The 16,056-nt window shown below is 42.9% G+C and overlaps 1 protein-coding gene across 5 annotated transcripts in view; it reads left to right on the top strand.

Annotated features, from left to right (window-relative positions):
* arap2 (ArfGAP with RhoGAP domain, ankyrin repeat and PH domain 2) overlaps window positions 1–16,056 on the top strand; it is a 454,954-nt gene that overhangs the window by 153,249 nt on the left and 285,649 nt on the right. For all 5 annotated transcript variants that reach the window (XM_078546079.1, XM_078546088.1, XM_078546071.1 and 2 more), the window contains one exon: window positions 10,935–11,004. In XM_078546079.1, the coding sequence (XP_078402205.1) occupies window positions 10,935–11,004 (70 nt within the window). The remainder of the gene's footprint in view (window positions 1–10,934; window positions 11,005–16,056) is intronic.

The following is a 16,056-nucleotide window of genomic DNA, read 5'->3' as shown; positions in this document are numbered from 1 at the left end:
CTGTAGCAGCAGGTGTCTGATGGTAAACTCACATCACCATGAGGGCTACCTTTTTAAAAGCAGCATATTCCAACCGTGACACCTAGAGAATTGAGACATTTTTAAGTGGAACTCATGTTCTCCATGATTCTCTTTTCCCAGTGAGCTGATATTCCTAATAAAATTATCAGTAAAGAAGCCATTTAAGTAATCAACTTCTGACGCTTATACGATACTCAAACGCAACGTCTTCAATGTCTCAAAGTTGTTGTGCAGTTACCAAAACATCACAAGCAATCGATATGGAAGGGGTTTCAGAAAGGGATGGAGGAGTTAATGACTCACATTTTGGGCCGAGTGAAGAGGAACCCTATTGATTATTAGTTCACTTCATGGGTGGACTCAGCTGTCTCTATCAAAGCCGCTCTTTGCAACTTTCCATGCAGAAGTTTTGGGGAATACCAAATGGGCAAGTTTATTGCTTTTGTAGGACATTAATTGCAACAAGACCTGGACAACAGTCAGGCTCAACATTCATAAGCCGTGTTAGGAAATAGAGATAGTTTTAAGTAAGTTATATGTATATTTGGAGGTGTTAGCAATAAGGTACATCTTTAAGTTTAAGTTTAATTTGTATTTCTGTATTTGTGGGTTAAAAGGATGAACCTTAGTTTTTAGATTCACTTTAAAAGATGCCTGCATTTTAATGAGATTTTATGACTCTTGAAGGGGAATTAAAACTAATAAGGTAGAAAAAAACCTGTGCTGTTGCCTAGCAACAGGGGTAGAGAGAGAGAGGCCCCACACAGGCAAAGAAACCAAAAGCAGTTTGAGTGCATTTGGTCAGTGTGCTCGAAGGTTGAAAGGAGCTTCCAGCAGAAGCAGCATAGGAAAGGGACAGATAGCAAGTCCCAAATTAAAGTTGAAGCCAGCTGCCAGGTGAAGCCGGACAGGAGGGAGCTGTAGGAAGCAGGTTTCCACAAAGAACAAAAGAAAAGGGGTCCTAAGAAGACCTTCTAGTCAAAGGGAATGAACAGGAATCTAGAAAAGGTCCTGTTAGGTGAAGTTAAGACTGAAGAGCAGAGGAAGTCGCCAAGCTTAAAGGGAGAAGCAACAGGATGCAGATTTAAAGCAGTATAGGCCTTCGAGAAGCCAGAAGATCCAAGAAGACAGCTGAAGGCCTGTAACTCTTTACTATGGGCATGTGAAGCAGTGGTGTTCTATTGGCATGGTTGAGGCAGGGAGGGAGTGTGTGGAAGAAAGCTTGAATGCATGTGGCGATCCTGTGGAAAGGACCATTGGAAGGAGAGTTTGCAACCCTGGAGGTGGGCCCTTGTGGAAGGCACCTGAGAGAAAGCATCGTTTGGGAGAAGATTCCAAAGCAAGTTCTTCGAGGATGGAGATTGAAACCCCTGTGTGAAAGATGGAATTCAGTGAGACTGGTTGGCTCACAGTGTGACAAGTGTCTGGGGGGAGTTGAGGAGAGATCCATATCACCTGTTTGGGGTGGCACCTGTCACTTGGTTTCAGAGTGTGGTGTGTCTGACCACACGGTGCCTATTGGTTTACATGAACTGTACTTACTGTGAACGTTAGAGTATAAGATAGCTTTTGTAACTTGTGTTATCCTTATAAATCTGTATGTATCTGTAAAGGTGTAGTTGGGATGAAGGAGCATTGTAATATAGTTCATCTTGTTTAATAATTACTTAATTCTTTTGTTAAAAATTTATCAACTAACTCCTGTAACTCTGTTCAGCAGCCACTCTCCATCTATCTAAACAAAAATTAAAAGTTAGGATCTATCAAGCCAGGTTCCACCCTGGGATCTGACTTGTCCAGTAGTAACATCACCTGGGGTCATAACAGTAGCAAATAATATTCGTGCCACACAAGTGCCAAGCAATGATCATCTCCAACAAGAATGACTCTAACCACCTTCTCCCTGACATTCAATGGCATTACCATTGCTGAATCCCCTAATATCAATATTCGGGGGTTACCATTGACCAGAATCTAAACTGGACTAGCCATATAAATACTGTGGCTACAAGAGCAGGTCAGAGGCTGCGAATTCTGCAGAGAGTAACTTACCTCCGGACTCCCCAAAGCCTGTCCACCATTTACAAGGCACAAGTCAGTGGTGTGATGGAATACTCCCCACTTGCCTGGATGAGTGCAGCTCCCACAACACTCGGGAAGCTCAATATTATCCAGGACAAAGCAGCCCACTTGATTGGCACTCCATCCACCACCTTCAACATTCACTCCCTCCACCACTGATGCACAGTGCCAGCAGCGATTACCATCTGCAAGATTCGTTGCAGAAATTCACCAAGCTCCTTAGGCAGCACCTTCCAAACCTGTGAAAGACAAGGGTTGCAGATGCACAGGACCACCTGGAAGTTCCCCTCCAAGCCACTCACCATCCTGACTTGGAAATATATCACTGTTCCTTCACTGTTGCTGGGTCAAATTCCTGGAACTCCTTCCCTAACAGCACTGTGGGTGTACCTACACCACGTGGACTGCAGCGGTTCAACATGGCTGCTAATCACCACCTTCTCAAGGACAACTAGGGATGGGCCACAAATGCTGGCCTAGCCAGCGATGCCCAAATGCTATAAAAGATTCAAAACAAAATTATCAGTTTAAGACAGCACTTTCGACTTTTCAGTAAGAATGAGCAATCCACTATTGTGCAATTTTTCTCCACTAGGTGTAGCTAATGAGCTGTGTATATTAACCAACAGCTTTGTGGTAAAAATCAAAAACAACATCTTGATGCATTAATCTGTATTGGCTTTTCGACTATTTTTGCAACTGACATCCAGAAGAAAAGTGGGACCTGTAATATTAATGACTATTACGTATTTAATTATCAAATGATAAAAGATGATTTGTTGTTTCCAGTGGACATCAAAAGCCTGAAATTTCATAGACAAAAGCTGTTTTTCTCCATAATTAACAACCTAATTAAATTACATTTTTAGAAAGCACATATTTCAAAGCTGCACATTTTAAACTTTTTTTTAGCAGGTTATTAAGTACGGAGGGAAAAATAGACATTCTCCCTTTTTTGGGAGGGGGTGTTTTGAATGATTAATTCTGGCAGTTTTGGAGGGTAATTTGAAAGATGGTCCAATTTTTCAATGCCCCAATCATCTGTCTATAACTAAGATGGTTTGAGAACTTGTTTTTTTTTATTGAAGTGCTGCAAAAAATCTGGAGATTTGGCACATTTGATGATTTTCACAGGCACCCTGTCCAATCCAGTCGTGTGAGATTTATTTTTAAACATTTAAACCATTCAGTTTTGTGTTTGAAAATGAAAGTTTTGATAAAGGGATGAGAATTTCATATGTCACTGTGTCATTGGCATGGAAAAATAAGATTAACTGGGGAATACAAAGTATGAAAGAAAGGTTGTTTCTGCCATCCGGCATCAACTCTGTTTGACAATTGTGACATTTGTTGAAATGTTCAGTGCAATGTTCCCTCTAAGGTGTACAGCTACATAGCAATCTGGAACATAACACGCAGGGAACAAATGGGCTACGCACTACCAACTTTCCCTTTAAGATGCGTGCGTGCGGGGCCAAGGAGAAATCACGAAAGGATTGTGCAGTGCAGCTATATGGGCCATGCATAGTAAAGGGAAATTAGCGAGAACATTGGTTGATTAGTATCATCATTACCTGCACTGTTTGCGAATCAGTGATTTTAATTTGGAAAATACTTGACATTACACAGATTTCAGCATGCACTTTAGGCTGACATTAGAAAAATACCTGCCATTTATTTGCTAAAGTTGTAAACGAAAGAACTGTCTTAAAACTCAAGCCTCTGTTTTACTCTAACTTTCGGATTGATGCAAAGTGGTTTGGCTGAGCAATACCAGAAAATCAGTCATTTGGGTGTTAGGCATTCAGGCCAGTGTGGTTTGGAAGTGAATTAAAGTGAGGGTTATGAGAAAACTTTTGGTAGGTAGATTTACATTGCTTGGGCTTGACATTGGGTGTAGTGCCGCAGCCTGTTGCAACCCATATTTTGTGAGTGCTCAGACTCCATCTGAATCCTGGGTAACCTACTAAACTTATTCTTCAATGTTTTAAGTGTTAAGAAGACCTAGGGAGTTCTAAAACTTTCATATATATCTGAATAAAAAAGGATAGTGAAAGGATGGAGGATCAATTTAGGGCAATGAAGGAAATCTTCCAGTGGAAGCAGAGGCATGAGAACTGAATGAGTACTTTGCAACTGTTTTTAAAATAAGAACATGAAGTTAATAAGTTAATGTCACAGTAGTGGAGAGCAGAAATAGCAATATTAGATAGGATGTAACTAGAAAGGTACTCAATGGATTGCGTCACTCAATGTTAACAAGCCACCAGGTCCAGATGAGATGCATCCTAGATTGCTGTAAGGAAAGCAAGGTTTGAGAAAGCGGAATCTCTGATCACAATCTTTTCGATGCTCCTTGGATATAGGAGTGCCGGACTAAGGATTGAGGGTTGTACATGTTATATACCTGTTTAAAAAAAAATGGGAAGAGAGCAAGATTTGTTTACTACAGGCTAGTCAGTCTAAATCAATGGTGGAGAACTGCTAGAAACCATTGTCAATGAAAAATAAGGCTAGGGGGAGCAATTGCTGTACATGCACAGATGTAGTGTCAGGCTGTTTAAAGGGAGAGGTGCTTTTGAGTGCAGCTATCACTGAAGTATGCATTTTTTTGCAAGCTGATGTTGTTTAATGTTTCCTTTACAACAAAATCAGTTAACAGAAAAAGATTGCAACTACTCGGAGAGCAGCCATTTTTATAGTCAGGTTCTCGTAATGATAAAAATGGATTTAATCCCCCAGCAACTAATTAGTTTGGCGCAGAGTCAGTCTTGAAAACTAAAACTAATATGTTTTTAACTGTGGGCTTTTACCATTGGTAAAAAAACAATATAAAAGTATTTTGAACAAAATATTTCAGAAAAAAAAATCATCCAATTCAGGGTCCTGGTTTCAAGGACCCTGAGATTAAGTGCCCTGTTATCCACCAACTGAGCTAACCAGGATATGTAGAATTTTGTTCACTTGTTCAACTTATTTCAATAAATCAGAAGAAAAATATTGCTTTGTGGTTATAGTTAAGTGTTAAACTGGCCTCTTTGAATTGTTACATGCACCCATCTTGGTGGGTGAATCTGCACATGCACCAGCATTGTGTGCCAACTGTGCATGCACAGTTTTTTTTATTTATTCATAGGATGTGGGCATCACTTGCTCAGCCAGCATTTATTGCATATACCTAATTGCCCTTGTTCAGAGTTAAGAGTCAACCACATTGCTGTGGGTCTGGAGTCACATGTAGGCCAGACTAGGTAAGGATGGCAGATTTCCTTCCCTAAAGGACATTAGTGAACCAGATGGGTTTTTACAGCAATCAACAATAGTTTCATGGTCATCATCATCAGGCTTTTAATTCCAGATTTTTATTGAATTCAAATTTCACCATGGTGAGATTTGAACCTGGGTCCTCAGAGCATTACCCTGGGTCTCTGGAATACCAGTCTAGTGACAATACCACTATGCCACCACCTCCCCAGAATGGTCACCCAGCCAAATATGGACAAGTTAGTAGAGGATCATCTGGCAGTACAGTCACTCATCAGAGCTTACCAGATACGAGAGCATCATGTTGCACAGCTGGACCCTCTAGAAATTCTGGTTGCGGACTTGGAGTCGTCCGTACCAGGTAACCTAGTCAGCTCCTCAAACAGACTTCCCATCGCAGTCTGCAAGGAGCATCTGAAAAAGTTGACGGTAGGAGCATTTTATGGCCCAGATAAATCAGATCTTGACAAAGTCTTCCATTTACCCACCACTGCCTTCATTGGAGGCAATGGCCAGGATTTTCTCCTCGGCGATTTGGGGGCAGGGCCCCTGAGGGAAAAATGACGCGGGATGATGTCGGGAGGAACCCCTGACGTCATCCCGGACCATTTAAATCTTCAGGAAGGCGGGAGGACAGCGAAATCAGCTGTCCCCCCGCCGACCTGTCAATGGCCAACTAAGGCCATTGACAGGCTAATTCACCTTGTTAAAGACCCTGCTCATCCAAGCTTAAGGCTGGTGGGCAGGTCAGGAGCCCCTGCAGGCTCCAGATTATTCATGAAACTTCATCCACTGGCGGGATGAAGTTTCATGTCTGTTTTTTAAAAATTTAATAAAATTTATGTGTTTCTTATTAACATGTCCCATCTCATGTGACATTGTCACATGAGGGGGACATGTTAATAATTTTAATATTTCTCTATTTTTTGACTTTTCTTACCTGTCAGTAATCTCCCTGAGACAGCACTTTGCCTCAGGGAGCAGCGCATATGTGTGAAAGAGCGCACTTTGACATTGGGGATTCTCGGGGATTCCCTTCTCCCCCCCCCACACTCCGCACACTATCGGGAAGGCCGCTGGGCGGGCCTTAATTGGCCTGCCCACTCAAAATGGCGGCGGGCCCCGTTTCGGCAGCGGGGGTCGGCTGCCCGCCTGCCGCCGAGCCGGTGGGGCCCGCTCGTCCACCAAGGGCAAAATTCTGCCCAATGAAACTGTCCTTCCTCTCCGGGAGATCTTTCGATGGATGGAGATGCCTTACTGCCAGCACATTGGTGTCAAGTTCATGCTTATAAATGATCTGGAGCAGTGCCATTGGAGCAGGCAGAAGTTTGAGACTCCTAGTGCCATGCAGTTCACAAATGAAGAGAAACGCACCCTTTTGGTCAGGCTGAGGAGTTTCTGAAGAGGAAGTAGCCCTCTGAGAAGCGCTTTGGTGTGGAAGGCTGTGAGGTGCTGATCCCAGCACTGAAGACCATCGTTGACAAATCCTGTGAAAATGGTGTCGACAATGTCAACTGTTCCTGATATCTACAAAAAGCTAAAAGGTACTGCGGATGCTGGAAATCCAAAACAAAAACAGAATTATTTGGTACATCGATGATTACTTCGGTGCTGCTTCATCCTCTCGTCGGGACCTGGAAAAATTTATTAATTTTGCTTCCAATCTCCACCCTCCATCATTTTCACATGGTCCATCTCTGACACTTCTCTTCCCTTCCTTGACCTCTCTGTCTCAATTTCTGATGATAGACTGTTCACCAATATCCATTACAAGCCCACCGACTCCCACAGCTACCTCGACTACAGCTCCTCACACCCTGCTTCCTGTAAGGACTCCATCCCATTCTCTCAGTTCCTTCGCCTCCGTCGCATCTGTTCTGATGACGCTACCTTCAAAAACAGTTCCTCTGACATGTCCTTCTTCTTCCTTAACCGAGGTTTTCCACCCACGGTCGTTGACAGGGCCCTCAACCGTGTCCGGCCCATATCCCGCGCATTCGTCCTCACGCCTTCTCCCTCCCAGAAACATGATAGGGTCCCCCTTGTCCTCACTTATCACCCCACCAGCCTCCGCATTCAAAGGATCATCCTCCGCCATTTCCGCCAACTCCAGCATGATGCCACCACCAAACACACCTTCCCTTCACCCCTCCTGGCGGCATTCCGTAGGAATCGTTCCCTCCGGGACGCCCTGGTCCACTCCTCCATCACCCCCTACTCCTCAACCCCCACCTATGGCACCTCCCCATGCCCACGCAGAAGATGCAACATCTGCCCCTTTACTTCCTCTCTCCTCACCGTCCAAGGGCCCAAGCACTCCTTTCAAGTGAAGCAGCATTTCACTTGCATTTCCCCTAACTTAGTCTACTGCATTCGTTGCTCCCAATGCGGTCTCCTCTACATTGGAGAGACCAAACGCAAACTGGGCGACTGCTTTGCAGAACACCTGCGGTCTGTCCGCAAGAAAGACCCAAACCTCCCTGTCGCTTGCCATTTTAACACTCCACCCTGTTCTCTTGCCCACATGTCTGTCCTTGGCTTGCTGCATTGTTCCACTGAAGCCCAACGCAAACTGGAGGAACAGCATCTCATCTTCCGACTAGGCACTTTACAGCCTTCTGGGCTGAATATTGAATTCAACAACTTTAGATCTTAAACTCCCCCTCCCCCCATCCCCACCCCGTTTCTTGCCCCTCCCCTTTTTTTTCCAATAATTTATATAGATTCTTCTTTTCCCACCTATTTCCATTATTTTTAAATCTAAAACTAAAACTTTGTTAGTCTTTCCACCCCACCCCCACTAGAGCTGTACCTTGAGTATCCTGCCATCCATTCTTAATTAGCACCTTTCTTAGATAATATCACCACCTTCAACACCTCTTTGATCCTTTTGTCTGTGACATCTTTTGATTATCTGCTCCTATCACTGCTTGCTTATCCCTACAACCACCCCACCCTCAACTTCTCTCTCCCCCCGCCCCCCACCTTAGACCAGCTTATATTTCACCTCTCTCCTAACTATACTTCAGTTCTGCCGAAGGGTCCTGAGGACTCGAAACGTCAACTGTTTTCTTCTCCACCGATGCTGCCAGACCTGCTGAGTTTTTCCAGGTAATTCTGTTTTTGTTCCTGATATCTTTCCTGATTGAGCTCTTTGAAATAAGAGAGAGAGTTGATCAAGGTGGTGCAGTAGGTGTTATACATTTATATATGGACTTTCAAAGATATTTGATTAAGGATCAGATAAAAGACGTATTCGGAAAATTAAAGTGCATGGTATTAAAGTGACTGTGGTTAGTTGGGTAAGTGATGAGGGCTAAGGGAGAGGAGGGAGAGAGTAGTGGTGAACAGATATTTTTCTGACTGGAGAACGGTATGTTGTAGGGTCCCCAGGGATTGGTACTAGGACCATTGCTTTTCTTGTTGCGTGCAAACTTGAGACTTGGGTATAGGGAGTACAAATTTGAATTTTATGGATGTTACAGGGTTGCAATGCAGTAATTAAGGAGCAGGATAGTAGCAGACTGCAGGAAGACGTAAGTAGACGAGTGAAACAGACAATCAAATGGCAGATTCAATTTGATGCTGGTCAGAGTGAAGTGATGCACTTGGAAGGAAAAACAGTGAAAGGTAGTACAATTTTATGTAGCGTTAACTTTTGCAATGAAATGCAAGATAAGTCGAGGCAGACATTCACAAGTTTTTTGAAGTTAACAGGACAAGTTGAATACAAAAACAAGTAAATCATACTGAACCTTAGCTGGGGTATTGTGTACAATTGTGGGCACACACTTTTGGAAGGATGTCAAGGCCTTGGACCATGCAAAAGATGTTTACCAGGATAATATCGAGCATGTGAAGAGATTGGAGAAGCTGTGACTGTTTACCTTAGAGCAGAAAAGTTAAAGGGAGATTTAATAGTTGGTGTTCAAAATTCTGAGGGGTTTTAGAGAGCGCAAGCAAGAAATAACTGTTTCCACTGGCAAGTAGATCGATAATGAGAGATTTAAACTGATTGCAAAAGAACTAGAAGGGAAATAGGTCTTTTACTTTCACTCTCGGTTGTTAAGACCTGGAACACTATCTAAAAGGGCGGTGGAAGCAAATTCCATATAAATTTTTGGAAGACAATTGGATGTGCTCTTGAGGAGAACCAGTTTGCAGGGCTATTGGGAAAAAGCTGGAGCATGGGATGAAATTGGACAGCTCTTTCAAGGAGCCGATACAGGCATGACAGGTCTAATAACCTTCCTCTATGCTGTAAGGTTCTATGATGTGTGCTGTAGTCCCAACCTCAGAGACAAGCAATTGCATAAGAATTGTTGGGATTTCTGATTGTCATGTGAATTGTATTTTTCAGCCAAGAACTGAAAAGTGCATGTTTTTCTGAAAATATTTCATCATATAATTAAATTCATTTTTCAATGTCCTAAACCCTTTTGCAGCTTGTATGTGACTGAAAAATAGAGGTACATGATAGAAATTGAACAGCATGATTGATTTTATTTGTCTATTATCCCCAGGTTGATCCTGATATCTCTGGCTTAGATATAAAATAATCCTATAACATATGCAACTTTAAATACGTTAGCTAGTGTTTAAAGGATTGAGGGAGTTACCCACAATTTGAAATGCGTGTTTAGTTATGAATATTATTATTTTATCTTAGTCCAAAATATGTTTATTCTGCAGGTATTTGTTGAATCAACGTTGTTAATGGGTGGAATATTATGGCCCCTCCCGCCAGCGGGATTTTCCGGTCTGTGGACTATTGAATGCTTCTTTGCATTTTCGGACCCTGTCCCTGCCGCCTCATGGCCGTAAAATTCCACCCAATGTGTGTGCACTAGGCAGGAGGAAATCTATTGCTTATTAATGCCAGCAGATTTTTTACCATGGCCCTGAAATTATTCTGTCGGATGTGATGTACCAATATCTGCTGTGTTTGTTTAAAATTCCTATCTTTTATTTTAGTCAACATGTTGACATATTTTTGCAATGAGGTTGAAGGAAAAAAAACAATTGGCATAATGTAGTCATACTGCTTCCCTTTAAATTATGGATTACTTCTACAGAGAGGGATTTCAGGCTAACACGCTAATGTCATGCACTCTTGTCCCATGGAAAAGCCCTTTTCTTGGACAATTTCATGAGCTATAAACATCCTTGCATAATAATAGTGAATACATTACTGGGATTTCCAATGGTCATGAAAGCTATGTGAAAACATTTAAAATAGAGTCCAACTCAGCCAACTTTTCCCTCTATCTTGGACTTTGTAATGTAAGAGTACTTCCAAGTGAACCATTGTCATTTTCTGTATAGTGAGTTTATTACCATATAATGATATTATATATTCATATTACTATTAAAACATCTTTCAGTTTTCACTGCAGTGGTCTCAGCTGCACTTTTTCATTTCTAACAGCAACAGTTTTTTTGGCAACATAACAGATTTACCACAAACCTTGAAGCAATTCTTCTGTATTTCAGATTCACTATTGCATTTAACCAAGGATCAGTTGGCAGAATTTGGTCACATTGCTTTTTTTTCAACTTTATTCCAGGAATTGTGTGTTCCAGAAGCGATGGGTTAAGTTTGATGGAGAGAATTTGTCGTACTACAACAATGAGAAGGTAATGTTGATCTGAAACGGGAACCTGGTATAGAAGATCTGTGAAACCTATTTGAAATCCAAGTTTGTAGTTATAGCTGTGATAAATTGCATCAACCAGTGGAGGTATTGGAAATAGTGAGGTTTTTCACATCTAAGATGGTCTACGTATTTAAAAATATAGTTGGCTGGCAGTAAAATAATACATTAGTTCAATTTTTTTTTTAAGAACCTCTTTCATCCTCCTTTTAAGCCAATTGCTGGAGCATGAGATATAACCCACTAATGATTCTCTTTGAATTTTCCCCTTTCCACTGCAGTGCAGCTGAAGTTGGGAACTCAATGGAGTATTTATTAGGGTGGGTGGGGGTTTGGGTGCGGGGGGGGGGGGGGAGGGGGGGGGGGGGGGGGGGGGAGGCGGGGATGCAGTGGAATTTGATTCCTGTCTCTCATTGGCACAAGCTAGTCATTACTCAGTTTGTTTTTAATGGGATCATAACCAACAGTGCAAAACTCATGGATGCCTCAAATCTCATTGCTTCCCATTGTATTCATTATTGCAATGTATGCCAAATGTTTTTTGCTGATTACCAGATCTTGGTTTATGTTGCTTTATGTAGATAACTATGTATTATGGCACAATTGCTATTGGAGAGCAATGTTCATAAATGATGTTGACTGCATCTATGTAATGGGATCAGACTTGAAGGTCTAACTGGTACTAAAGCAGTGCTAGCTTTTTATGCAGTAGCAAAACACGTTAAATTTTGGATCTATGTTCCAGTGTCGAAAATACGCAACGTCTTTTCAAAATGGGATTGTTTAAGTGGCTTTTCCACAATTTTGCTTTTGTTGTAAGGTCTAGTAATTAAAAACGTTAATGGACTTGGAACAAATTCAATATGTCTTCATTATTTTTGAGAAAACATCTGCCCCTCTGGTGAAATTCAAGTCAGCTGTTTCCACTGAATTAATGTTGAATTTAATTGCTTCGGAAACATTTGGTTTCTCTACCCAATGAAATATGTAGGCACATCACAGAATGGTACAGGTTTATCAAAAGGAAAACTGCTTTTCTGATAAGATGAGGATGGTGCTTTAGGCCACATTCTTTAATGTACAAGAGGAATGAAGATTGAGCTGTAGTCCTTGAGTAATGTGGGCATAAGAGGATGTGGAGGGAATGGAGGGAAAGATGCAGGGGATGGGTGGAGAAGATGGGAAGGAGAGGAGTTGGTTGGGAAGCAAGGCAAAGAGAGAATCAGAGAGAAGAAATATTTTCACCAGCGGCTTTAAAAACTGATTTATTGCATGTAACTAAAAAATAATTAAAACAGAGGGGATAGAATAGCAATAGGTTCAGAACTGCGAAAAAGTGGAAAGAATTACCTAAAAATGAACCCAGTGACTGATTTGAGAAAGAACCCAGAGTTTTTAAAAAAAATGGGGTAGAGAGGGAGTTGAGAATGTGACAAAAAAAAACACATCAAAAGTCACATCCAAATGTCCATCCAATTTTCTTTTGAAATCATTGATCGATTTTGCATCCACCAACCTCATCGGCAGCGCGTCCCGGCCATTACCACCCGCTGCATAAAAAGGTTCATCCTCACATCCACTCTGTTTGCTTTGCCAAAAATCTTAAATCTGTGCCTACTAGTGCTTGTACCATCAGCTATTTTATGGATCCCTTCTCAAGGAACCATACATCTCAAACATGCAGCTTAATGTGTTACTATGTTCTACATGTTAATTGTATGAATTAAGGTTAAGGATAAGCAAGTAGATGGTATGATAATTTGAGCACACATAAAGGTACACTATTGACACCGGGACTGGGTTGTAGAGTTAGGAGATAATCATTTGTACTGTTTCACTTTGTGAATAAATCCAAAACTGAGTGAAGATCGACTTCTGGTCTCCTCCTTCACCAACTGGCTGTCAGAACTTTAACACTACATGTTCAATTGCTTTTCAGTAGATTGGCCTGTTGTTCAGGGCTATTGCTCTGAAGGCGGATGCTAAACAGCGCTATTTAAAATATAGTCAGAGTTGCTCCTGCTACTATAGTGGATGTGGATTAAGTTGCTGACGTCAGACTTCAAGTTGCTGACAGGGTTGCACTGGACAGGATTTCAATTACCACAGGGACTCCAGCTCTCTTAACTCGTAGCAGATCTTGGTGCTATTAAAATGCTCCTCTTAGTATATCACGCCAATATTGATCATTGAACCTAGTGTTGCAATGATCCCCTGATGACCCCCTTCCTACCTTTGCTTTTTTCTTATGCGTTCATGGGATGTGGGTGTCGCTGAACTAGGCCAGCATTTATTGCCCATCCATAATTGCCTTTAAAAAGATGGTGGTGAGCTGCCTTCTTGAACTGCTGCAGCTCATGTGGTGTCAGTGCACCACAGTGCGGTTAGAGATTTTCTGGATTTTGACCCAGTAACAGTGAAGGAATAGTGATATAGTTCCGAGTCAGGATGGTGAGTGGCTTGGAGGGGAACGTCCAGGTGGTGGTGTTGCCATGTGTCTGCTGCCCTTGTCCTTCTAAATTGTGGGTTTGGAAGGTGCTGTCTAAGGAGGCTTGGTGAGTTCCTGCAGTGAATTTTGTAGATGGTACACACTGTTGCCACCGCGTGTCAGTGGTGGAGGGAGTAAATGTTTGTGGATGGGGTGCCAATCAAGCAGGCTGCTTTGTCCTGCACGGTGTCAGGCTTCTTAACTGTTGTTGGAGCTGCACTTATCAATCAGACTCCTGACTTGTGCCTTGTGGATGGTGGACAGGCTTTGGGGAGTCAGGAGGTGAGTTACTCACTGCAGGATTCCTAGCCTCTGACCTGCCCTTGTAGCCACAGTATTTATATGGCTATTCCAGTTCAGCTTCTGGTCAATGGTAACCCCCAGGATGTTGATAGCAGAGGATTCAGCAATGCTAATGCCTTTGAACATCAAGGGCCGAGGTTGGATTCTCTCTTGTTGGAGATGGTCATTGTCTGGCACTTGTGTGGCACGAATGTTACGTGCCACTTGTCAGTTCAAGCCTGGATATTGTCCAGGTCTTGCTGCATTTGGACATGGACTGCTTCAGTACCTGAGGAGTCGTGAAGTGGTGTCCTGGAGCTGAGATGACTGGTCCCCAACAACCACAACCTATCCTTTGTGCTAGGATAACTCCAACCACAACCTATCCTTTGTGCTAGGATAACTCCAACCAGTGGAGAGTCTTCCCCCTGATTTCCATTGACTCCAGTTTTGCAGGGGCTTCTTGATGTCACACTCAGTCAAATGCCGCCTGATGTCAAGAGCAGTCACTCTCACCTCACCTCACCTCAGGAGTTCAGCTTTTTTTTCAAATGTTTGGACCAAGGCTGTAATGAGGTTAGCAGCTGGGTGACCCTGGCAGAAACCAAACTGAGTGTCAGTGAGCAGGTTATTGCTAAGCAAGTGCCACTTGATAGCACCATTGATGAACGATTCCATCACTTTACTGACAGATGGTGTGGTAATTGGCTGGGTTGGTTTTGTCCTTTTTGCATACAGGACATACCTGGGCAACTTTCCACGTAGCCGGGTAGATGCCAGTGTTGTAGCTGTAATAGAACGGCTTGGCTAGGGGTGCGCAAGTTCTGGAGCACAAGTCATCATTCCTGTTGCCAGAATATTGTCAGGGCCCATAGCCTTTGCACTACCCAATGCCCTCAGCTGTTGCTTGATATCATTTGGAGTAAATCGAATTGGTTGAGGTCAGTCATCTATTTTTACGTTCCAATAGTTGTCTAAAAATGAAGACCAAAACCAAGAAAGACTCCTTCAGACAGAGTTTTATTACTTTTCATAAAACTCAACACTGATCGAACTAGTCTCAGCTGTTATCTTTTTATACAACCAAATGGGTACTTCATTAAACAACCTAATAATTAGCAATTGAACTTCTTTAACTGTTTCCTTCCCTAACATCTATGATGCTGGGGACCTCCGGAGGAGGCCGAGATGGATCATCTGCTTGGCACTTCTGACTGAAGATTTTTGCAAATGCTCCAGCCTTATCTTTTGTATTGAAGTGCTGGGCTCCCCCATCATTGAGGATGGGGATATTTGTGGAGCCTCCTCCTCCTCCAGTGAGTTGTTTAATTGTCCACCACCATTCACGACTGGATGTGGCAGGACTGTCGAGCTTAGACCTGATCCATTGGTTGTGGAATCGCTTAGCTCTGTCTATCGCTTGCTGCTTATGCTGTTTGGCACACAAGTGGTCCTGTTTTATAGCTTCACCAGGTTGACACCTCATTTTTAGGTATGCCTGGAGCTGCACTTGGCATGCCCTCCTGAAGTCTTCATTGAACCAGGGTTGATCCCCTGTCTTGATGGTAATGGAGTGGGGAATATACCGGGCCATGAGGTTACAGATTGTGGCTGAGTACAATTCTGCTGCTGCTGATGACCCACAGCTTCTCACGGTTGCCAAGTCTTGAGTTGCTAGATCTGTTCGAAATCAATCCCATTTAGCACGGTGGTAGTGCCACATAAAACGATGGATGGTATCCATGTGAAGACGGGACTTCGTCTCCACCATTGCGTGGTGGTCACTCCTACTGATACTGTCATGGAAGGATCATCTGCGGCAGGTAGGTTGGTGTGGATGAGGTCAAGTATGTTTTTCCCCCTTGAAGGTTCCCTCACAACCTGCTGCAGACCCAGTCTCGCAGCTATGTCCTTGTGGACTTGTGGTCAGTAGTGGTGCTTCAGCAGCAGCAGAATTGTACTCAGCCACAATCTGTAACCTCATGGCCCGGTATATCCCCCACCCTACCATTACCTTCAAGCCAGGAAGTCAACCCTGATTCAATGAAGAGTGCAGGAGGGCATGCCAAGTGCAGCACCAGGCATACCTAAAAATGAGTCACTCTTGGTGATGGACATTGAAGTCCCCCACCCAGAATACATTCTGTGCCCTTGACACCTTCAGTGCTTCCACGAAGTGGTGTTCAATGTGAAGGAGCACTGATTCATTAGCCGAGGGTGTGGAAGGTGCACTACATGTTAATCAGCAAGAATATCCTTGCCCAT

The sequence above is a fragment of the Cetorhinus maximus genome, chromosome 1 (genome assembly GCF_964194155.1).
Source record: "Cetorhinus maximus chromosome 1, sCetMax3.hap1.1, whole genome shotgun sequence".
NCBI lineage: Eukaryota > Metazoa > Chordata > Chondrichthyes > Lamniformes > Cetorhinidae > Cetorhinus > Cetorhinus maximus.
This window is presented reverse-complemented; position numbering and strand designations above follow the sequence as displayed.